At 42.8% G+C, this 25254-nt stretch overlaps 1 protein-coding gene across 4 annotated transcripts in view; it reads right to left on the minus strand.

Annotated features, from left to right (window-relative positions):
• sipa1l1 (signal-induced proliferation-associated 1 like 1) overlaps positions 1-25254 on the minus strand; it is a 213688-nt gene that overhangs the window by 44489 nt on the left and 143945 nt on the right. For all 4 annotated transcript variants that reach the window (XM_060916328.1, XM_060916331.1, XM_060916330.1 and 1 more), the window contains exons 3-7: positions 25109-25239; positions 18773-18961; positions 18507-18681; positions 12182-12285; positions 11949-12106 (exon numbers count right to left, since the gene is read on the minus strand). In XM_060916328.1, the coding sequence (XP_060772311.1) occupies positions 11949-12106; positions 12182-12285; positions 18507-18681; positions 18773-18961; positions 25109-25239 (757 nt within the window). The remainder of the gene's footprint in view (positions 1-11948; positions 12107-12181; positions 12286-18506; positions 18682-18772; positions 18962-25108; positions 25240-25254) is intronic.

The following is a 25254-nucleotide window of genomic DNA, read 5'->3' on the forward strand; positions in this document are numbered from 1 at the left end:
TGTCACTCCTGTTAGCAATGTAGCTAGGCTCAGTATGGCCAATGGTATTTTTGGGGCTGTAGTTAGATGCGACCAAACTCTTCCGCGTTTTTCCTGTTTACATAGGTTTATATGACCAGTGATATGAAACAAGTTCAGTTACACAAATTGAAACGTGGCGATTTTCTATGCTATGGAAAGTCCGCACTATAATGACAGGCGTACTAACACCTTCTGCGCGCTTCGGCAGCGCATTGATACGGAACTCAGATATCAGTGCACTGCCGAAGCGCGCAGAAGGTGTTAGTACGCCTGTCATTATAGTGCCGACTTTCCATGGCATAGAAAATCGCCACGTTTCAATTTGTGTAACTGAACTTGTTTCATATCACTGGTCATATAAACCTATGTAAACAGGAAAAACACGGAAGAGTTTGGTCGCATCTAACTACAGCCCCAAAAAATACCATTGGCCATGCTGAGCCTAGCTACATTGCTAACAGGAGTGACAGCGCGTCTGACTGACTGGGAGGTCGCGCAAAGCTCGGAGAGGTACGGAGCAGCTCGTCTCAATTCAGATAAGACCATATTTCATTATGGAAGTACGGTGGACTGTTCCTTTAAGGCTTGAAATTAGTAAAAGTGTCTCAAAGTAAGCTAAATCATCTTATATTTGAGTTCTAGTAAACTTCTAATAAGAAATAATAGACAAATTCACCCATATTAAAGATATTTTCTCTCAACAAGAGATCATTTTTTGCAGTGTGCCTTTATTTTTTTAAACTTCAACTCGATCCAGCCGAAGATCAGCTCGAGTAAGTGTAAATATTAGTGCTGTCAAAAATGTCGCGTTATTATCGCGTTAACTTGACTCAATTTTAACGGCGATAATTTTTTTTATCGCGAGATTAACGCTCTGTGACATGATGTAGGTTTTTCATAAGCTTTTGAAACTGCCAGGAACTTGGAACAGAGACTTTGCTTAGAAAAACGATAGCAGCTAGACTGTAATGCCACGCCCCGCACAGCCAGAGTCCTCTGCCCTCCCCCCAAAGAACCAGCGTGGGCAGGGCGCGCTAGCCCCGCGCCTCGGGACGAAGAGCCATGGTGCTCGGCTTCGGTTTCGTTTTCCCATCAGCGGCTTCAGCCCGACTTTGCAGTGGCTGTGACAAGACGTGTTATACGGAGCCGTAGTAACTCGTCCCCTCACTTTTAATTACCCGAGCGCACGCCTTAACGCAAAGCGTGTGCACGGGTTATAACTCGTGCGCGCGCATTAATATCTCATGCACACGCATTATAAGTCGTTCCCATGCTTTGTTATTTTTTTATTCACCATGTCCCCTCTACGGCTCCGTAGTGTTATGCTCTGCAATAAAAAAAAAAAAAAAAAAAAACAACATTGGTACAAAGCAAGCCAATTCACTTTTTTATGCTGGTAAGAGAATTACAATGGTTTTTCATGTGACAAAAATGTGCGATTAATCGCGAGTTAACTATGACAGTCGCGACATTAATCGCGATTAAATATTTTAATCGCTTGACAGCACTAGTAAATATTTCTTCTATTTCTGATGAGCAGATCGGTTGATGTGTGTGCGCTGTAGTGCAGACACAGGAAAAATAACTGAGCAAATGTTTTCCAGAGTTAAAAGCAGGGTATCTGCACACTTTTCAAGTACAAATTTCAAGACTTTTAAGACCTTTTCAAGACCTCTAAATGGAAAAATTAAAACTGTACCATGACAAAGAAAACGATAAATACGACAACTTAAAACTTTTCTGCAATAGTTTTTTTTACGAACCTTAAGAAGAATGCACACAATTGGTGAACAACAGGGTGCATCAGTGGCAACGGTTAGACACGCAAACAGCTGAAGCAAAGTCGTGTGTTCTGGGCTGCAGAACTACTGTAGCAGCGAGGAGAAGACTGGGGTTTACTGGAGAAAACACCATGAATCATTTCAAAAACGAAAACAATAAATGGCAAGTAGAACCAGCTGAACAACCTTAGCCGGCATTATTTCAATCCCCAAAGATTATCTCTGATGTGTGATTTTGTGTCCGACAGCAAAATCAGTGTGAGTGTGGTACAGTACACAGCTGGCTGAGGAAGTTCTCGAGTATCTTCTGCATTATAGCAGGTAACAGCGTAAACCTGTTTATGCACTCATACAATCATCAGAGCGTTACATTAAACACAGAAAAACAACTGTCACCTTTCATAACCATTATCAATATTAATCAATGTGTTGTAATAACTGTAAACTAATCATCAGTGCAATTATTATATCAATGTTCATTATTCAAAAATAATCATTATTATCTATACTAAGTAACTTTAAAAACGCACAATGGAATTCAACACGATATCACTTTAGATCCATGCATATATTTGAAATTTATGATATTGTATGTAATGCACACACATCTTGAAACATTGATAAAGGACATTTATTGTCAAACTCAAGAATTAATTCACAATAAAAAAATTCAAAGTGACAGTTGGTCCATGTTCACGAAATTACAGGTTCAGTATCGTGTATGACCTCCGTTTGCCTGCAACAAGGCGTTCACTCTTCGTGGCATAGACCTTAGGAATCTGTCACGGAGGTGAGCTAGCCTGATGTGCTGATCCTGAACTGGCGTCGTGACTCGAGGCTGACCAGGGCGTGGACGATCCCTGGTGCTCCCTGTCTGTCTGTAACGCTGACTCAAACGGGAAATGGTCGAATGATGAACACCGAAGTGCCGGGCGACCTCTGTCTGTGTACTTTCGGCACGCAACATCCCGACGGCCTGTTCACGTTGATTTTGGCTTAGGCGTGGCATCTTCAATAATGACAATTTTCCCATCATTTCCCCCGGGGATTTATAGGCAAGATTGTGTGTGTACAGTGTATGCAAAACTTGTTTGAAAATTAAAGCCTGTCCATGTCATTGACTGCCCGAGTCATATTGTACGTTATTGAGTACGACTCCCTTAAATTCTGATTTGAGCACAGATTTGGAACTTATTCAGGAGGAACGAAGTTATTTTTCCATTGTGATATATTTCTTTTCTTCTTGAGATAAACTCAGCACGAATTCAGCAAGTTTTATCAATGTGCGTTTTTAAAGTTACTTAGTGTATAATCCATGAATAATTGTTTGTATTACTACTACTACTAATAATAATAATAATAACAATAATAACTACTTTTTTAATAATTTTTAAAAAATTAACTCAATTTTATAACATTTTAATAATCACTACTCATTAGCTATATTAATAATAGCGTAGCAATTATTATAATTCAGTATTATTACTACTTAATTAATAAGCAGTGATTATCAAAATGTAATTTAATAATAAGTAGTAATTATCATCAACTACTAAATTATACTAATAAATAATAAGTAGTGATTATTAAAATGCTATAAAATTGAGTTATAAGATTAGTTAAAATTATTTTAAAAAGTAATTATTATTATTAGTAGTAGTAGTAGTAGTAGTAGTGGTGGTGATAAACAATTATTCATGGATTATAGATAATTTGTTTTTAATAGTGAACATTGATAACTGAACTGATGATAATAACATTAACAACAAGTATTACTGTTTATTATTAGTAGTAGTAGTACAGTTCTTTTATATCAATGTTCACAATTTAAAAAAAAAAAAATCTATAATCCACGAGTATTTGTTTGTATTCTACCAATTACTACTTTTTAATAATTATTTGTAATAATCTTTAATAACTTAATTTTATAACATTTAATAATCCCTAGTACTTATTAATCACTAATTCATAAGTAGTAATGATTAATAATCCATAATAATTACTATTACTACTAATTATTATTAGTGGTTGTTAATATTATTCTTATATTAAAAACACTGTTGTAGACGATAAGTAATAAAACTAAAAAAAATTTTGTACAAATTATATTGTACTATATTTAGAATTATTGTATTTTCTGGACTTCTTTTTAATTGAGTTTTGAAATTAAGGTTGTTTATATATTTATATTAAACTTAGTACAATGTTAGTTATGTAAAAAAAATGATGCTAATCATTATTAGTATTATGTCCTATAAAAGTCCCATTTTCCACCTGACTCTTGTGCGCATGCGCGAACCCATCTGCGTTTCACTCCGGAACGCTTGACCTCGAACACGCGCACGCGCCTCGTGTCGGTGAAAAGCCAGTTTCCCAGTGGGCGTGTCCCCAGCGCTGCAGTACCGTCTTTAAACACATTTGTGCGATCCAGCGCTTTTTTTTTTTTTAAGATATTTTTTGGGCTTTTTTTCACCTTTATTGGATAGGACAGTGTAGAGACAGGAAATGAGTGGGAGAGAGAGACGGGGAGAGATCGGGAAATGACCTCGGGTCGGAATCGAACCCGGGTCCCCGGATTTATGGTATGGCGCCTTATCCACCTGAGCCACGACGCCCCCGATCCAGCACTTTTTATCGCAAATGATTCTTCTCCTTATTTTGGGGGTATCCGTCATTCCCCAACCACTTGTCGTTAAACAGACATCTTCCCATAATTATCAACGCTTTCTAGCGCCCGCGTAAGCTACCTGCGCATCTCCCATTCTTCACAAGCACCACACCGCACTTCCTCCAGTAGCCTCCTAACGTTAGTTCTTGATCTACGGAACGCACAGAACCAATGCCGCCCCCAAAAGGTACGCTGGTCACTTTTCAAATTACAGTTAAAAAAAAAAAATACCCCAAACCGGATGGAGACATTTCACTCGTTTGGTCCAAGATTAAATTTAATACCTCCCTTTCGAAAATTCCAGTCATTCCAAACAATTTAAGACATTTTAAGGCCTTGAAAACCGAAAGTTGTATTTAAGACTTTAAGACTTAAGGACCCGCAGGAACCCTGAAAAGTATTTTCCTCAAAAATCGTTAATTTTGCTGTATTTTGAGTTTAGAGAGTAAAATTTGGAGTTGGAGCAAAATTAGAGTAATTGTGTAACAGAGTCAGTTATGGCTCTGAAGTGAGTAAAATAGTACAAGAGTTCATTTCAAGACGCACTGAAAAGAGTCAAATACCAAAATAAAGTTAAATACCAGATAAATGACGGTGTTGTAAAAAGGAGTTTTAGAACCGTGTTGGAATGTGTGAACAAACATGACCTAACCCATTGGGACGAACCACTTTGGTCACTTGACCTGATGGGATTAAGAGATGGCAGTGGGAGGGGCTTTCACTCTTCTCACTGAATGGAATTTTTTTTTTTATCCTTCTCGTTGAATACCCCTCCCACTGCCAACCCTTTATCCCAAAACAACAAGACAAATGTTTTGATGGCCAGTTAATTGCCCAAATCAAATCAATGGAGCAGATGCAAGTTTTTGTGCTTGATCCATTCCTAATACCGAACAGAATCACCGCAAGTGACCAAAACGGTTTGTCACAATGGCGAAGGTCATGTTTTTTCACACATTCCAGCACGGTTCTAAAACTGCTTTTGGCAACATCTTCATTTGTGTGTTGATTTTTTTAAGTCCAATCATGACAGACAGACTACAGAGATATTATTGTAGATGAACTTGCGCTGAATACAAAAAAAAAAAAAATCATGACTTTGAAAAATACTGCTTAGATCTGTTGAAATTAATAAAATCAGAGTACGCCAAAATCATTAGTCCCAGAAAACACCCTCAGACCCCAGAGGGTATAAAGGAAGTGCACGTTATCGGAGATTCACATCACAGATTAGAAAGGTGGCGCAAACTTTTAAACTGATTTGTTTCACCTTTGATCGTTGTTAGTCGTAAATGAACGTCTGTGAAATCAAAACACTTAACGGTCATACTCTCTCCATGTTGACCTAAAGGAGATGCAAACTTTTGCACTCGTATGCTGCTTTCGAAGACATAAATCGCAAATTTGTGAGTTGAGTTTGGCGCTTGGGGCGGCACGGTGGTGTAGTGGTTAGCGCTGTCGCCTCACAGCAAGAAGGTCCTGGGTTCAAGCCCCGGGGCCGGCGAGGGCCTTTCTGTGCGGAGTTTGCATGTTCTCCCCGTGTCCGCGTGGGTTTCCTCCGGGTGCTCCGGTTTCCCCCACAGTCCAAAGACATGCAGGTTAGGTTAACTGGTGACTCTAAATTGACCATAGGTGTGAATGTGAATGGTTGTCTGTGTCTATGTGTCAGCCCTGTGATGACCTGGCGACTTGTCCAGGATGAACCCCGCCTTTCGCCCGTAGTCAGCTGGGATAGGATCCAGCTCGCCTGCGACCCTGTAGAACAGGATAAAGCGGCTACAGATAATGAGATGAGATGAGATGAGTTTGGCGCTTCTCGGATGCATGAGGTGACGATTTAAATGACCAAACATGGCCGACGGCAACGCTGCGTCTGTGTGAGGAACGGCATAAGATGACCGCGAGCACATCATGGGGATGAAAAATTTTTTAAATGTTTTTAAAAAAATAAATAAACCCATGCCAAAGGACCTGAAGCTCACGTTGAAGAACATTTGTGTTGATATGAGCTGATTGAGGTCAATGGAACGTCTTCATTTTCCTTATTGTATAACCTAACATGGATACCACCCCACACACACACACACGTAGAATTTAAATGAAAATTCATCCAGTGGAAGGAGTAGTAATCTTAAAAACCTGGTGAAATCACACCAGTTAATCCGAAGCAGATAAATTGTGTGACGTCATTAAAATCAAGCAGATTACTGATCACCAGGTTAAAAAAAAAAAAAAAATTTATTTCCTTTTGAACACAAGAGTCTAAACCACAAGGCTGGAACACAATGTCCGAAAGCGTATTGAAGCATCAAGAACGAGTCACCACCTGCATCCTAAAGGTCAAGTAAAATGGCGCACATTCCACGCACATAAAATCCAGTCAGTCCCTGAGCTGCGGTGTCGACTGAAAGGGCAGTGACTCACGGTGATCGGGCTGCGTTATTGTTCCAGTGTGACCCCTATAGCTTAGGTACAGCGAGGCTCGCCGGATTACATACGTGCACTATAAATACACAGCGTGTGGGCCGCTTTCCTCTACGGCACACTGCCCACACGGAGGCCAGCTTAAAACATCCGTGTGTGTGTGTGTGTATAAAAAGAAAAGTTCACAGACCCAAAAAGGAAAAAAAAAAAAAATTTATGAAAAAAAAACCCCACAGTACTTTCAGAAGAAACGCAGATAGGTCAGACTTTCCATCCTTAATTAAAAAAAAAAAAAGTTTCCACGTGGCTCTGATTAAAAGCTGACGAGAGCTTCGACTCATTGTTTTAGGAGCGTATCTAAAGACAGGCTTTAAAAACAGCAGGTACGCACATAAAATCCATTTACCACCACAATAAACACCTCGTATCGCCGTGTTTGAGTCCCAGAGCCGCAACGGTGCAGTAGAGACGGATGATGAGAGCAAAGCTGTACTGCAGGGAAACACTGGGAAAGCAGTGAGGAGACAAACGGCTTGATAAAACTCTACAGTCCAAGCAAGTCAGTCTCTCTCTCTCTCTCTCTCTCCGTCCGGGTCAAGCAGCTGCAGCAGTGACTGATGAAGAAAGCAAACCTTTACATGCAGCATGTGAGAGATTCACAGCTTAAAACAGTAAATAAAAGGAAGTCAGTTAGACGTGTGAGAACACCACCTGGCACTTCATGGAGTGGCACTGATCAACCCATTGCGCATGTCCATCAGTCTCTTTCTGTCCATCTGCACACGTCCCAGTCATGTCCATCTCTTACCGTCGACATCTGTCAGTCGGAGTCTGTCTCCATCTCCGTCCTTCGGCATCTGTCCATCCGTCTCTCTGCGTAAACTGTCCAGATCTGTCCATCCCAGTCAGGCTGTCCATGTCCATCCCAGTCCGTTCATTTACACCTGTCCCCATCCGTCTGTTGATCTCTGTCCATCCTCCTTTACATCTGTATTTTTCTAAGAACTCTTCAATACAGATATGGGTGGCAGGATAGACAGACAGCTACAGATATGGGCAGAGGGATAGACAGACAGCTACAGATATGGATGGATGGATGGATGGAGATATGGATGGATGGAGGGATGGATGGATAGAGATATGGATGGATGGAGGGATGGATGGATAGAGATATGGATGGATGGAGGGATGGATGGATAGAGATATGGATGGATGGAGGGATGGATGGATGGATAGAGATATGGATGGATGGAGGGAGGGATAGATAGATAGATAGATAGATAGATAGATAGATAGATAGATAGATAGATAGATAGATAGATAGATAGATAGATAGATAGATAGATAGATAGATAGATAGATAGATAGATATGGGCAGAGGGATAGATAGATAGCTACAAATATTGGCAGAGGGATAGATAGCTACAGATATGGGTGGGTGGAGGGATAGACAGATAGCTACAGATATGGGTGGGTGGAGGGATAGACAGATAGCTACAGATATGGGCGGAGGGAGGGATAGATAGATAGCTACAGATATGGGCGGAGGGCAAAGTCAGGCTGGAGCCGCCGATGGGAAAAAGAACTGAAGCCGAGCACTGTGGCTCTTCGTCCCGAGGCTAGCGCGCCCTGCCCACGCTGGTTCTTTGGGGAGAGGGCAGAGGTCTCTGGGTGTCAAGTTTGGGGCAGCTGGGACCTCTCCTGCCCGAGCTACGAGCGTCCAAAGTCTGGCTGGAGCCGCCGATAGCGGAGGGATAGATAGATAGCTACAGATATGGGCGGAGAGAAGGATAGATAGATAGCTACAGATATGGGTGGAGGGAGGGAGGGAGGGAGGGAGGGAGGGAGGGATGGATAGATAGAGATAGATAGCTACAGATATGGGTGGAGGGATAGATAGATAGATAGATAGATAGATAGATAGATAGATAGATAGATAGATAGATAGATAGATAGATAGATAGGAGGAATATAGACAGATAGATATGGGTAGATATAGATGGATAGATTGAGAAAGATGGACATGGATAGACATACTGTAGATGTGGATGGATGGATAGATATGATAGAGGGATACAGACATATGGGATGGATGGATAGATAGATAGATAGATAGATAGATAGATAGATAGATAGATAGATAGATAGATAGATAGATAGATAGATAGATAGATAGATAGATAGATAGATAGATAGATAGATAGATAGGAGGAATATAGACAGATAGATATGGGTAGATATAGATGGATAGATTGAGAAAGATGGACATGGATAGACACTGTAGATGTGGATGGATGGATAGATATGATAGAGGGATACAGACATATGGGATAGATAGATAGATAGATAGATAGATAGATAGACAGACAGACAGACAGACAGATAGATAGACAGACAGACAGACAGACAGACAGACAGACAGACAGATAGATAGATAGATACTTTATTGATCCCAAGCTGGGAAATTATGTTCCAGCAGAAAGTTAGACATTTCCATTTCTGTCCATCCTCCGATACATCTGTCTATTTTTCTAAGAACTCTCTTCAATATAGACGTCTGTAATTTGCATGAACCCACGAGTCCATTTGCTGCAAATGCCACCCCACACACACACACACACACACACACACACACACCACCAAGGCAAAGCAGAGACAGAGAGAGAGAGAGAGAGAGAGAGAGCACACAGTTCTCTCATCCATCTCTCTCGCTTCTGGCTTTCTGTATTCTCTAATTCAGATTCTCTCAAAACTAACAGCACTGTGCGATTCTGACAAACAGAGGCCCCTCACGCCCCGGTCAGGGACAGCGGCCCTCAGGACATCACCCTTATAAAGAGGACATAATTAAACTCATGTCCATATCATACACACACAAAATGAAAGAGGGAGTGTGAAGTAGAGCCATCATGGGAAATAACACACTGAGCAGGAGGGAAGGATCAGCTGAGGAAATCTGGCACACACACACACACACACACACACACGACTGACCATGACCTCCTTATAAATAAACACACTGTGCTCTCAACCAGCACCTGCACATCAGAGAGAGTTTTACATAACCATCAGAGGATGCACACACACACACACACACACACGCACCAAGGGAACGGGGGAGACAGCGATATGGTCTGCATTAACAGCGCGGAAGAAGGGCTTCGATTAACACCATTCCTTTCTTTGACTGGCCTGATGTTGGAGTACATTCACAGCGTGTGCGTGGTCAATCACTCCGGGTTCAAGAGCGCATGAGCGATATGGTCCGGGTTCAAACGAAGCCAAACTGACTCTGAATCGACTCGAGTGCAGGAAGTGAATCAAAAACACCGTGTGGTTTGGAGGATTGGGCAGACTGCTTTCAGACACACACGCTGGTGAACTGAGCCAAAGGACAGAGGTGGAGAGCTGCAGCAGAGATCCCTCCATCCATCGCCCTATATCCCTCCATCCATCCATCGTCCTATATCCCTCTCTCCCTCCTCCCTATATCCATCCATCCATTTCTCATCCTATATCCATCCATCACACTTTCCATATCCCTCCATCCATCGCCCTATATCCCTCCATCCATCCATCATCCTATATCCCTCTCTCCCTTCTCCCTATATCCATCCATCCATTTCTCATCCTATATCCATCCATCGCACTTTCCATATCCCTCCATCCATCGCCCTATATCCCTCCATCCATCCATCGTCCTATATCCCTCTCTCCCTCCTCCCTATATCCATCCATCCATTTCTCATCCTATATCCATCCATCGCACTTTCCATATCCCTCCATCCATCCATCATCCTATATCCCTCTCTCCCTTCTCCCTATATCCATCCATCCATTTCTCATCCTATATCCATCCATCGCACTTTCCATATCCCTCCATCCATCCCCCTATATCCCTTCATCCATCCCTCATCCCTATATCCATCCATCCATCCACCCATCCATTTCTCATCCTATATCCATCCATCGCACTTTCCATATCCCTCCATCCATCCATCCATCCATCCCTCATCCTATATCCCTCTCTCCCTTCTCCCTATATCCATCCATCCATTTCTCATCCTATATCCATCCATCGCACTTTTCATATCCCTCCATCCATCCCCCTATATCCCTTCATCCATCCCTCATCCTATATCCCTCTCTCCCTCCTCCCTATATCCATCCATCCATTTCTCATCCTATATCCATCCATTGCACTTTCCATATCCCTCCATCCATCCATCCATCCCTCATCCTATATCCCTCTCTCCCTCCTCCCTATATCCATCCATCGCACTTTCCATATCCCTCCATCCATCCATCCCTCATCCTATATCCATCCATCGCACTTTCCATATCCCTCCCTCACCCAACAGCCCCCCATCCCTCCCTCCCTCCCTCACCCGACAGCCCCCATCCCTCCCTCGACAGCCCCCCATCCCTCCCTCCCTCGCCCAACAGCCCCCCATCCCTCCCTCCCTCCCTCCCTCGCCCAACAGCCCCCCATCTATCTAATGGTGCACACATTGTGAAACCAAAATCAAACAAACGAATCAAAAGAATCAATTTCACTGATTTGATTCTAATTCCACAAACAGACTAATAGCTGCATCCTTCCCAATGAAATTACTCAGAAAAAGGCTTAAATGACCATCAAACATATTTAAACAATCACCACCACTGTAAGACAAGTCAACAATATACACCACACCGATGCTGGCACACGAGTATCAGATTGGATTCGCCACTTTCTGATTTCTAAAAATGAAACCGACACTGTCAGGATATTACTTTGTACTCGATGATCAGAAGAAAATAATTGCTGAGGTGTTATGAGGAAAAACTAAAATATTTAGACAGAAATAAAACAGCACAAATCCATTAAAAAACAAAACCTGCAGAAAATCCAACAACGAACCAATCAGCAATAATGAGCGCTCTTAGCCCCGCCCATGAGCATCATTAACTCCCGTTTCTGCTGTTCCCAAGTAGAAACCAAAACACCAGTATAACTGGAACGTCATTTAAAAAGAGTCAGAGTTTCTGCGAGCGCTGCCCTGTGTGCTCACCTGTAACAGGTGTTCTCCGAGCACGGGCTGTGCGCCTGCACCACCACGAACACGTGCTGGAAGTGTGAGCGGATGTTCTTGGGACTGAAGGCCTTGGCTCCGGGCTCCTGGAACACGATGGTGACGATGTCGTTGCCGATGTGGCGCTTCCTGAGCAGCTGCAGGTGATGAAGCACAGACGTGAGATCGAGCACGCAGGAGACCGGAATGCGGGTTTTAAACACCTGACTCACCTGCTGCTTGTTGTTCGGGGTGTAGGGCAGCATGGTGGACACGTGGAACATTATTTCGTAGTCTTTATAAGCGGTGTACAAGGAGTGAGTGCCAGTCGAGTCAGCTGCAAGACAAGACGCATTACAGCTTCAGCACGGTTTACTAATTACAGCTTCATCAATTAATTCAGAGCTCGCTCTTTTACTGTGTGATGATGGAATTAATACCCGCCATTAAACCATAAGGATAATCCCACTCTAAAGCTCTGCTGGGACGGGATTAGTCACCATCATCTGTCCCTTGTCTCTTTTTTTTTTTTTTCAACCCATGATTAAATGTCTTCAGTATACAGACACAACAGGAAGTGCTCCCCCCCCATCGTCTGTCTCCCAAAGAGGAAAGTTGGAAAAAGACGCATGACAGTTTCCCAATTCACAAAAAGTATTGATTCACCTATAAACAATAGCATTGAGACTTTCCTGACACACGATCTTCATCGCGGCTTTTACAAAGTGTTGATTTCAGCACCGTCTCTTTACCACCATCAGATCTGGCAGTTATGCCCCTGCAGCAGGGAACGACGCCACTGACTGCATGTCGGGATTCTCACAATCCCACCGTTTTACAGAAACACGATCTGAATCAGCAGGAGGATTTACGGGCATGTGGTCGTCCCGAATCTTTGAGCTGAACAGCCAGCGTCGGCTTAGCGACAGCAACACGCAGATGCAGGATTTGGCAGGGAGAAAACCGCGGCTGAACAAGAAACCATGTTTTAATTAGGGCTGTCGATTGATTAAAATATTAACTTGTGATTAATCGCACATTTTTTTTTTTTAAATCTGTTCTAAATGTAGCTTAAAGGGATAATTTCAGTTTTTGTGGCGTGGGAGCGGACAAATCTGCTTGGTTTATGCACGTGGCCAGGTCAGGAAGGATAAGGCTGGACACAGCAACAATCATTTTCACGTTAAGGACTGAGAAGACAGGAGATGGGGCTTTTGCTGCGGCTGCGCCAGTCTTGTGGAATTCGTTACCCAGCCAGCTTTGAGCGGATAAAATTTATTTTGGTTAGCTTATGATTTATAACATTATTGCATAACGTACACATACAGTACGTACACAACTTGATTTTATGGAATGTTTTTTTTTTTTCGCGGTCCGGTTTCCATCAAATGCTGCGCTCTGATTGGCTGGCGAGCAGCGGTTACGGACCCCGGATACGGACCTCTGCCGACTCGCTCATTCACAACAAACATAATAGCAAGTTTTGTCAATATTTAGTTTCGCATTTCTCAGGAGAATCGCATTAATTTTACAGCATAGATAGCGATAACGACAGTGTTCACAGCGAAAGCGAGTTTTACTCCCCTGAGGAAGAAGAAATAAAAGAAAACATTTCAGGAGAAAGCTAAAAACCTCTAACTGTTGCTAACGCCGAGCAAAAACATGGCTGAATCCTGAATGACTCCTATTTGTATAAATAGGGAACTACATAGGCGGCAAAATGTAGTTTTTTTCCTGCCATGGAAGTGCACTTGTATACCGAGGAGGAAGCAATTTGCATTACAGCCGTGAATGAGGATTAAAAATGGCGGCTCGGCTCGGTTTTCCCTTTCGGGCGCTCTCGTTTTCTGTTAGAATTTGGTAAAGAAAAAAATAAATATATTATTTACCAGCTTAAGGTCGGCCCGTATGGTGAAATACCGTGACCTCGGCCTCGAATACGGACCTCGACCCAGAGGGCCTCGCTTAGTACTTTCAAGACCTCGGTCACGGTATTTCACCATACGGACCTCCCAGCTGGGAAATAACAAAAACACAACAAATATTTAAAACAGTTATTCCATGAAATCGAGTCGTACATGAGCTGATAGCGGTTATAAGCCATGTACGACCACACTGAGTGTGGAGAGAATAAAAGTTATTCCATTCACTGGATTTTAAGAAACACGGTGTTTTAATTTCTTGCAAATTCAAGAAATAATAACCTTATACAAAACATCCAACAAAATCATTTCTGCTGTTCAAGTAAACAAATGCTATAATTTTTTTTTTTTTTTGGGGGGGGGGGGGGGGGAGCTCTCACCATCAAATACTTTTATTCCATATTTTGTTGCTTTTATTTTGTATTTTTCTTCACTGACTGGGCTGGAGGGTCAAACAGGAGATTTTTTTTTGTCTGGGGGGGGGGGGGGGGGGGGGAAACAACCCAATATTCTTTTAGCTATTTTTGTTTCTTTTAAATACTTGACAATTTTGGGGGTTTTGTTTTTCTGTTGTTCTCTACTCACGGTATATGAGCTGATATCCTGGGAGTAGAGTAGCCAATCAATCAATCAAATCAGAGCACATGATTGCTCATATCCAGTGAAATGTGGATAAAATTTTTAATCATTATATATCATTTCTAATGATTACGATGAGGTGTGTATGGTGTGAACATGGACAGCGCATTAGATCATATTTTCATGAATTAAGCACTCGTTAAGTTTTGGTTTTTTAAATAAAGCAGTGTTAACTTTATAACTTTGAGGCTTGAGCACGATTCAGTGTGAACAAAACAATATGGTATTTTCCTCTAGTTCTGTACTTAAAGTGCTGATGACACGAACATGACTCTATGCAATTTCTTAAATAAACTATACAACACGGCAAACATGTTAGATTTCTGTTATAATTACGTGAAAAGAAGCTGTTGTTACGCAAATATCCAACTTTTAATTGCACAGCGCAAGAAAACTGGGTCCGTGGCTCGCGGCCATGTTGTGACGTCAGCGGGAGAACACGCTGCGGTTCACTGGCTGTTCTACTCTGGTTCTACTCAATGGAAATGGCGCATGAAAACGCCGGTGAACTCTCTAGTGCTAGCTCTTCCTCTTCTGGGAGTCTAGAATTGTGTTGATCTCTTCCGAATAGAATCTATGATAGCCTACCCTCTTTACCCTTTGCCTCTCGTTGCTAGGCGGCAGTTACGTGAAAGCCACAAGCTTTCACAAGCAAATACATGACTGATATCACGCCGACTTTATGATTATCATGTAGAATCTATAGCTCTACGTACCTTTATCTTATGTCATTTCACAACACATGTTCTGACAGGAGGACTGTCTTTGGATCCGGCATAGCTACTAGTAGACCCCCTCCGGAATACTGGCAGTGTTGCCAGATTGGGAGGTTTCCCGCCCAGTTGAGCGGTTTCAAGTGCATTTTGAACATATTTTGGGCTGGAAAACTTCAGCAGTATCTGGCAACAGATACTGCTGATGTTTTCCAGCCCAAAATATGTTCAAAACCCACCAAAATGCACTTGAAACCGCCCAAATGGGCGGGAAACCTCCCAATCTGGCAACACTGTGTAGGCACTGCTGATGGTAGTAACACACGTTTGTGATGAACTGAACACCCAAGAGATTCTTTTAAGCTGGGAAGGGTGTCAAAACAATCCAAATCGAAGTGTTCAGAGCACAGGACGGATGTTGGTGAGGGCTCCCACTTGTCACGAGTGCGCCTGACTTGCTTCACCCACTTCGCATGCAGCTCGGGATCTCTGGGAAACTTGAATAAACTTACCCCATCCTTGTGGGTTTTGGAGCAAAAGCCGGCAACACAACGCGAAGGCATAATAACTATATATATAATAATGTCTAATAAAAATACTAATAATGATAAACTGAACACCTGTCGCATCAACAACAAACTGGTAAGTGAGGAGGAAGGTTCTTTCGCTGACGTCATATAGCTCCTCCTCCTCTTTCGTCTCCTGGGTGCTGCAGCCCCGTCAAATTTGCCCAAATAGCCGCGTTTATCATCATAACTTGTAAAATAGGCGCCTTCGTGAATTAATATATGGATCATCGGGAATTACTTTTTATGTTATAAAACATCGCCAAAGATGTAAAAAGTGTGTCATCAGCACTTTAACTTCCAGCCTCAAACTGTGCAGTAAAATAAACTCAACAAGCATGACGTGGACTCTATACAACACTGGCGGCTACCTTTAAATAAATAAAATAAAAATACAGATTCCAAAGAAATCGATTTGGCTCAGATGTTTTCCAGTAAAATGCAAGAACGCCCTGGTAAACATACAGTACATTCACAAGCAAAAACTGCATTTTAAACAAACGCTTTTACATCACTCATTTCTCAGAATAAAACTCCCTCTCCCTCCCTCACACACACCCGGACCGCAACACGTCGTCTTCTCTCCCTTCTGAATCATCAAAAGCATAGAGAACACACACATTTTATGTAAACAGTCAGAATGCAACAATACAAGTTGATCGTGTTCATAAGTGCACTTTATCACAAGTTACACCAACCAGCTACTCGCTCCATCGCTCACTCGCGCTACGTCACCTCCTGATTTCCCAAACTACAGGGGAGGGGCGCAGAACGTACATGCGTTGATCACGCGTCAGAAAAAAAAAAAAAATTTTGTTGCGTAAAAAGGAATTTGTGCTGCTAACGCATTAACTTCGACAGTTTTAACTTTAAAGGAACAGTCCACCGTACTTCCATAATGAAATATGTTGTTCTCTGAATTGAGACGAGCTGCTCCGTACCTCTCCGAGCTTTGCGCGACCTCCCAGTCAGTCAGACGCGCTGTCACTCCTGTTAGCAATGTAGCTAGGCTCAGCATGGCCAATGGTATTTTTTGGGGCTGTAGTTAGATGCGACCAAACTCTTCCGCGTTTTTCCTGTTTACATAGGTTTATATGACCAGTGATATGAAACAAGTTCAGTTACACAAATTGAAACGTGGCGATTTTCTATGCTATGGAAAGTGCGCACTATAATGACAGGCGTACTAACACCTTCTGCACGCTTCGGCAGCGCATTGATACCTGCACTCCTCTTCGGGCACGGCCAGGCGAGCGAATGCCCTGGTCCGTCCGCCCTGTCTAAAAAAAAAAAAAAAAATGGTACAACTCCGAGTTCCATATCAATGCGCTGCCGAAGCGCGCAGAAGGTGTTAGTACGCCTGTCATTATAGTGCGCACTTTCCATAGCATAGAAAATCGCCACGTTTCAATTTGTGTAACTGAACTTTGTTTCATGTCACCAGTGATGGGAATAACGGCGTTAGAAATAACGGCGTTACTAACGGCGTTACTTTTTTTAGTAACGAGTAATCTAACTAATTACTTTTTACATCGTTATAACGCCGTTCCCGTTACTTACAATAAAATACTATGCGTTACTTTATTAAAGCTGTTCTCATCTGGCACGCTGCTCGTTCAGCCTTTCTTTACTCTGCTTTTGTGTGGGGCGGGGAGACGCGAGACAACGGCACAGTAAGCCAATCAGAGTAGATTTGGACAACATACGTAGGTAGGCCACGCCTACTGCACTACTGCGCGCTCTTTCAATCGGAAGACACAGCGATGGCGAGCGGTCAGCCCAGCACTGCGCTTTCACACTGGAAATACAGCCATTACTTTTCATTACTTGAAATAAAAGGCAAGAGTGTTTACGTGCAATGCACATTATGTCGAGGAACAAAGTGTTTGTCCTCGTCAGTGGCCAGTAATTAGTAACATAATTTTAATAACTACAAAAATATATTACATTTGATAGACGTCTTATCTCACATTGTCCCACAAAAATATTAATATAGTGTAGATAACGTTACTAATTGGTTCTGTTAAGTGTCCATTTCAGTCATTAAACACATTTAACATTCACTTTTATTATGATTACACTAATTGAATTTGATTTTTTTTGAGGGGGAACAAAATGTAACGGAATAATTACTTTCCCTGGTAATTAGTTACTTTTATGACAAAGTAACTCCGTTACTAACTCAGTTACTTTTTGGGAAAAGTAACTAGTAACTATAACTAATTACTTTTTGAAAGTAACGTGCCCAACACTGCATGTCACTGGTCATATAAACCTATGTAAACAGGAAAAACGCGGAAGAGTTTGGTCGCATCTAACTACAGCCCCAAAAAATACCATTGGCCATGCTGAGCCTAGCTACATTGCTAACAGGAGTGACAGCGCGTCTGACTGACTGGGAGGTCGCGCAAAGCTCGGAGAGGTACGGAGCAGCTCGTCTCAATTCAGAGAAGAGCATATTTCATTATGGAAGTACGGTGGACTGTTCCTTTAACTCCGATTAAATAGAATCGACTCTCACAGAGCGAAAAATAAAGAGCAGTCTGATTTTAAAAAAAAGGGTGTAATCATTGATCAGGTTTCCGTAAGGAGACGTTATTAAATATTTATGGAAAGATTTTTCAGAAATAAATCTGTTATACAAGCAGGAAAGTAATCGGATCGACTCCAGGGTGAAAACAGTAGCGTCGTCACACTACAACGCGAGGCGTCACTCACTCTTGGTGTCGAGCTGAGCGCGGTATTTGCTGAATCCTTTGAGACGCACTCGTTCTCCGAGCAGCTGCAGGAACTCCTCCAGCGCAGGACCAGCCGCCTCGTTGTTGTACATCTCCTCCTCGCTGCTCTGGCCAGCCAGACAGTACATCACCCCCACCTTCAGCTGGAAACTCAACTACACACACACACACACACACACACAGAGAGAGCATGAGGGTACAGCAGCTCCACCACCATCACCACTGGCGTGTATCTGCACAGGTTACCCCTTGCTCATCCAGTTTCATCAGCTGCTCTGTGACTTTGGGCGTGTTGAGGGCGAGGCGGAGGCAGTGAGCGTTCAGCTCAGGGACCAGGTACTCCAGAACCTCCTTTAGGGGCAGGCCTCGAGCCAAACCGTGCTTCGACGTGGAGGGAACAGCATCCTCCAAAATGGAGCCTCGCAGAGTCATCAGCTGGGGGCGGAAAGTTTATTTTAAAAAAAAAAAGGAACGATTTAAAAGAACATGAGACTTAAGGGGTTACCGTATTTTCTGGACTATAGAGCGCACATGTATATAAGCCGCATCCGCTCTATTTTAAAAAAAAAAAAAAAGATATACAAGCCGCACCGGGCTATAAGCCGCAGATATCTATGTTGAAAAATTAGATATTTACTGCATGTACAGAACGATTTTGTACTGTAAATGTACATGTATGTACCTGAACAGATTCTTTCCGAACAGTGCCTTTTAACACGGCAGCAACTTTGCTGATTAAAACGGAACAGAACCAAGAGAAAATAACCGGTATTTATTTACCTTCATTTCTCCTGTGTTTGAAACCACAAGTCACTTTAATCATCTTCGCTGGATTTGAAAATAATTACCAGTTAGTAATTTGTCGTGCGTGTTCTATCTGCTAAAGATCTGCTAATTCTTCTTTGCATTGATTTTTCGTCTATCTTATTTTTGATTCTACTTCCGGTTAGAGCGCCCCTAGCGGTGGAAGAAAAATCCACAGAATAGCCGCACCTTTGTATAAGCCGCATGGTTCAAAACCTAGGAAAAAAGTAGCGGCTTATAGTCCAGAAAATACGGTAATTTCCAACATGGTCATATAGATTTGTGGCTGGTCGGGTTAAATTTGTTCACGCAGTGCAAAAGTGAGCGTCGCGTGTTTAAAATGGACTTCAGGGTGACTTCTGTAGAAAACTGAATTGGGGGCGGGGCTACATCTGAGCTCCGTTTTCAAAGGCAGACCAGGATCATCTGTAACAAGGCCGAGAGCGAGCGAGCGAGCGAGCGAGCGAGCGTCACTCGACCATCACATAACGACACATGAAAGCAGGAGTTGCTGCTTTGGTCAACTTGATAAAGGATCTTCCACACTTCCTGTTGAGACGCTTTCGCCTTCACGGGGGACGACAGATTAATGTTTAGTGAAAATAAAGGGGTGTAAACTTTCACTTGATGGCTGCTCAAAACAGCTGTGTGCCAATACTTTTCATCTCGTTCGTTTTCACTCTTTTCTGAACCCAAAAACAGAATATATTTAATAGTTATTCCATAAAATCGAGTCGTACATGAACTGATGGCTGATGAGGCGCGTAGCACCGAGTTGTCTAGAATCCGTGTACGGCCAGATTGAGCGGAATAACTGTTTTATTCTCGCCACGTTCACTGGATTTTAAGAAAAGCGGAGCATTTTTATTGTTTGCAAATTCGATAAATAAAAACTTGACAAAACGTCTGACAAAATCATTTCCGCTTAGACTGTAAACAAACCGGCGAAATGACGGGAGCAATTTGTGAAAAACGTGAAAAACGTTCTCACCATCAAATACTCTCATTCGATATTTTGTTGCTGTTTTTTGGGGTTTTGTTTTTGAGTTTTTATTTCGTCCTCGGAGTTGCTCTCTACTCACGGTATATGAGCTGATATCCTAGTAGTAGAGTAGCCAATCAGAGCGTGCGATTGCTCATATCCAGTGAGTGTGAATAGAATATATTGGATTGCATTTGGCTCATAGATGGAAGGATGCAAAATCAAGCCAAATGTTTTTTGGAGTAGATGATACGATGATCCTGCGGTTAATAGAATGAAAACGAATCCGAAACATTACATTAACGTTTATTTAAAATAAAATAAAAAAACACCCCATTTCATGCTGCGGCTTTAACCTGCCAGAAAAACATGCTTTTGATGGGGGCGTCGTGGCTCAGGTGGATAAGGCGCCATACCATAAATCCGGGTACCCGGGTTCGATTCCAACCCGAGGTCATTTCCCAATCCCTCCCTGTCTCTCTCCCACTCATTTCCTGTCTCTACGCTGTCCTATCCAATAAAGGTGAAAAAAGCCCCCCAAAAATCTCTTTTAAAAAAAAAATGTGCTTTTGAAACGATACACGAGTCTTGTTAGTTTTTTCTTTTTTATCAGACATCTAATTTTTTAGGTTTGTTTACCTTCTGACATGTTTTGACGTACGACTGTCGTCTTCCTCAGAGTGTCACCGGATGTTATTGGTGACGCATCTTTTATCAGCTGATGTTTCCGAAGGCGTGGCCTTCCTGTCTGGTTTGACAGGTCGGTCACGCCTTCTACTGTCTGTTCGTCCCCTGCAAGATGGCACTCCAGGTATGGGAGAGCATGTATGCTCCCTCATCCCGGTTGATGGTCCTCGGGCTTCGCTTACGGATCTCCATGGCCTCCCTGATCCAGCGCTGATGTTTGTTATCTTCTGTGCGGATGACTCTGGCATTCCCCCGGTCCATAACATGATTTTCCCTTTTGCAATGATCTGTTATAGCTGACTTATAATTTTCCTGTTGTGCCTTTTCTTTTATTGTTCGGGTTTGTCTTGTAGCTGTCTCCTTTTCGCACTCTTTCTTATGTTCATTTTTTCTTGTGTTGAAACTCCTTCCTGTCTCCCCGATGTAAGTTTTATTGCATAATTGGCATGGAATCTCATATATGGTGTTGCATCTGTTTTCCGGATGTATTCTGTCTTTGGGATGAACCAGGATCTGACAGAGAGTTGTGTGTGTGTGGTTTGACAGGTGTGTTAATGTTGTATTTCCTCATTGCTCTTTGAATGCGTTCAGTTATTCCTCTGATGTATGGTAATGTATGGACCTGTCAATCTAGACAGGAAGGCCACGCCTTCGGAAACATCAGCTGATAAAAGATGCGTCACTAATAACATCCGGTGACACTCTGAGGAAGACGACAGTCGTACGTCAAAACATGTCAGAAGGTAAACAAACCTAAAAAATTAGATGTCTGATAAAAAAGAAAAAACTAACACTATTCAATATAAGACATAATGAACGTAATCGAAAGATACACGAGTCGATTAATTTTGGACCATTTCTAGCCCCGCCCACAAGTCCTGGGTCAGTTTGCGTCATGAAGAAAAGAAGAGTACCAAATTAAACAAGGGTACTCAAGTACAGCACGGCTTGCTTTGTGGTGGAAATGGTGACGATAACGTGCCACGAGAAAGGTATGAAGTGATGTAACTAAAACTCACGAGACTTATAAATTACGATTCAGGAAAGATTTCCGCGACTGAACCAGAGTGTGAAGCTAATGTTAAGCCTAGGTCACAACCTGACGTACGATTTTTTGGCGTTTCCCAAATCGCTGCGTTTTTTTTTGTCCGTGGAGAAAGACGCACGTTGGCCGCAAGTTTGTCTTGCAACCTGAAAAAACGTAAGCGCCCGTAGAGTTTGTTTGACATGACAAAGAACCTCTGCGGCCGGTCTGCGGCTCGAAAATCAGCACGTCACACGCGCGCCCTCCGTGCGTTTCTTGCACGTAGACCGGCTGTAGGAGCACGTACGGCCGGTTGTGACCGAGGCTTTAATGTTGGTGATGAACATGATAACATGGTTGCTGTGGTACCGTTATATTTTGCTACGTTTGGCTGCTGGTAAATAAACAAACGTCTATGTACATTGCATACGGTGAGCTAGATTATTAATCCAGCTCCAGCTATCCAGAACACTTCCAAATGGCGCATCTACGGATCCATAAAGGTGTCGAGATGCTCCCAGGCCAGTTTACATAAGTGCGTTCTTTCTAAAATACTGGATGCGTTTCTTTTATTAAAAAAAACCCCACCTCTAAGCTACCTGTGTGTCTGGAAATAGCAGCACAAAAAGCTCGCACACAGGGCCATGAGTCACACCAGGATCAAAGCGATTAAGCTTCATCTGAATCACAAATAGCTTCTATAAAGAGACCAGAGTGCGACGACGTCTCCAAGAGGAGTCTGAGAGGTTTGTCTTTTCCTCTCGTTTTTGATTGCAAAGGACCCGATCTGGAGCAGCTGTCCAGATCTCCGCGTGATTAAGGGGGCAGCGGGCCAGTTAGGGCGCTAGCGTGATGAGCGGTGAGCTTTGGCAGCCGGTTCGCTGTGCTTCTGAGAGCGTTATATAAGACGGTGGTGGGCGTCAGAGCTGAATTCTCATCACTGCTGCCTGCTGAAAAGCAGCTACACGTAAGCCGAGGTGTAAAAACGTAGGTTTGGGCTCTGCCTTTTGATCAGCCGTCCACGTAAAATGGGGTTTTGCGTGAATGAAAAATCTCTCGTGTATAGACTGGAGGAATTTTAAAAAAAAAGTTTCAATGCAACACAAGCTGCTTAGAAAATGGAGGAGGAGATTTTGGTTTACGATCCAGCCATACACTTTTTTTTTGGGGGGGGGTACTTGAGTAACAAAGTGCTGATGACACGAACATGACTCTATGCAATTTCTTAAATAAACTATACAACACGGCAAACATGTTAGATTTCTGTTATAATTACGTGAAAAGAAGCTGTTGTTACGCAAATATCCAACTTTTAATTGCACAGCGCAAGAAAACTGGGTCCGTGGCTCGCGGCCATGTTGTGACGTCAGCGGGAGAACACGCTGCGGTTCACTGGCTGTTCTACTCTGGTTCTACTCAATGGAAATGGCGCATGAAAACGCCGGTGAACTCTCTAGTGCTAGCTCTTCCTCTTCTGGGAGTCTAGAATTGTGTTGATCTCTTCCGAATAGAATCTATGATAGCCTACCCTCTTTACCCTTTGCCTCTCGTTGCTAGGCGGCAGTTACATGAAAGCCGCAAGCTTTCACAAGCAAATACATGACTGATATCATGCCGACTTTATGATTATCATGTAGAATCTATAGCTCTACGTACCTTTATCTTATGTCGTTTCACAACACATGTTCTGACAGGAGGACTGTCTTTGGATCCGGCATATAGCTACTAGTAGACCCCCTCCGGAATACTGGCAGTGTTGCCAGATTGGGAGGAATCCCGCCCAGTTGGGCGGTTTCAAGTGCATTTTGAACATATTTTGGGCTGGAAAACTTCAGCAGTATCTGGCAACAGATACTGCTGACGTTTTCCAGCCCAAAATATGTTCAAAACCCACCAAAATGCACTTGAAACCGCTCAACTGGGCAGGAAACCTCCCAATCTGGCAACACTGTGTAGGCACTGTTGATGGTAGTAACACACGTTTGTGCTGAACTGAACACCCAAGAGATTCTTTTAAGCTGGGAAGGGTGTCAAAACAATCCAAATCGAAGTGTTCAGAGCACAGGACGGATGTTGGTGAGGGCTCCCACTTGTCACGAGTGCGCCTGACTTGCCTCACTCACTTTGCATGCAGCTTGGGACGGCTGTATTATTATTATACATATAAAATGTATAATAATAATACTAATAATGATAAACTGAACACCTGTCGCATCAACAACAAACTGGTAAGTTAGGAGGAAGGTTCTTTCGCTGACGTCATATAGCTCCTCCTCCTCTTTCGTCTCCTGGGTGCTGCAGCCCCGTCAAATTTGCCCAAATAGCCGCGTTTTTTATCATAACTTGTAAAATAGGCGCCTTCGTGAATTAATATATGGATCATCGCGAATTACTTTTTATGTTATAAAACATCGCCAAAGATGTCAAAAACGTGTCATCAGCACTTTAAGCAATAGTTCAACATCACTTGCTCAAGGGCACTTCAGCCATTCCTGATCGTGCAGGGAATCGAACCAGTGACTGTTTGGTCCTAAACCTGCTTCTCAAAGCTTTACGCCAACGTTAACTTCTGTCCATGTTGATGTTTTTCCACATTTCTCCTTCTCGAGCACCGAGGGAAGCCAAATGGTTCGAGAAGCAACTCTGGGACCAGATGTTTGCCGGTTTGATTCCCTGGACCAACCGGAATGGCTGAAGTGCTACTCAGCAAGGCATCGAATCCATAACTGCTCCCCAGGCTGCTCTTCTCAGCCAGCGACTCCAGGTTTTCTGGAGAACCCTGAAACGTTCATCTTGAGGTCTTTGATCCAACAACTTGACAAGTACCACCAACATGCTCAAATTCATCACGTGGACAAAGATATTGTTGAAAAAACAGTGCGTGGATGGAGATATTTTCAAAAGCACTGTTCATGTGGACTTATTTTTTTTTGAAAATTGTTTATGTGGTCAAAGATTCTCAAAATGCTGATTGTGTGAACTTTGTGAAATTAGAGGGGTGAAAAGTACACTTCCAAAAACATCCACATACTGGTGGATGTGGCACAACACAGACTCGGCGAAAGCGTGTGCTGCGAGCGCTCACCTCACTGGTTCTAAAAATGACCCTGTAATTGTACTGCGGTCCATGCTCTTTATGATCGTCCAGCTTCTCTCGCCGGAGACTCACAGCGACCGGGCCGAGCGTCTCGTCCACTCCTAAGTAGTTCCAGTGCTCTACAAGAGAAAGAA

Source organism: Neoarius graeffei, chromosome 3 (genome assembly GCF_027579695.1).
Source record: "Neoarius graeffei isolate fNeoGra1 chromosome 3, fNeoGra1.pri, whole genome shotgun sequence".
Taxonomy (NCBI): Eukaryota; Metazoa; Chordata; class Actinopteri; order Siluriformes; family Ariidae; genus Neoarius; species Neoarius graeffei.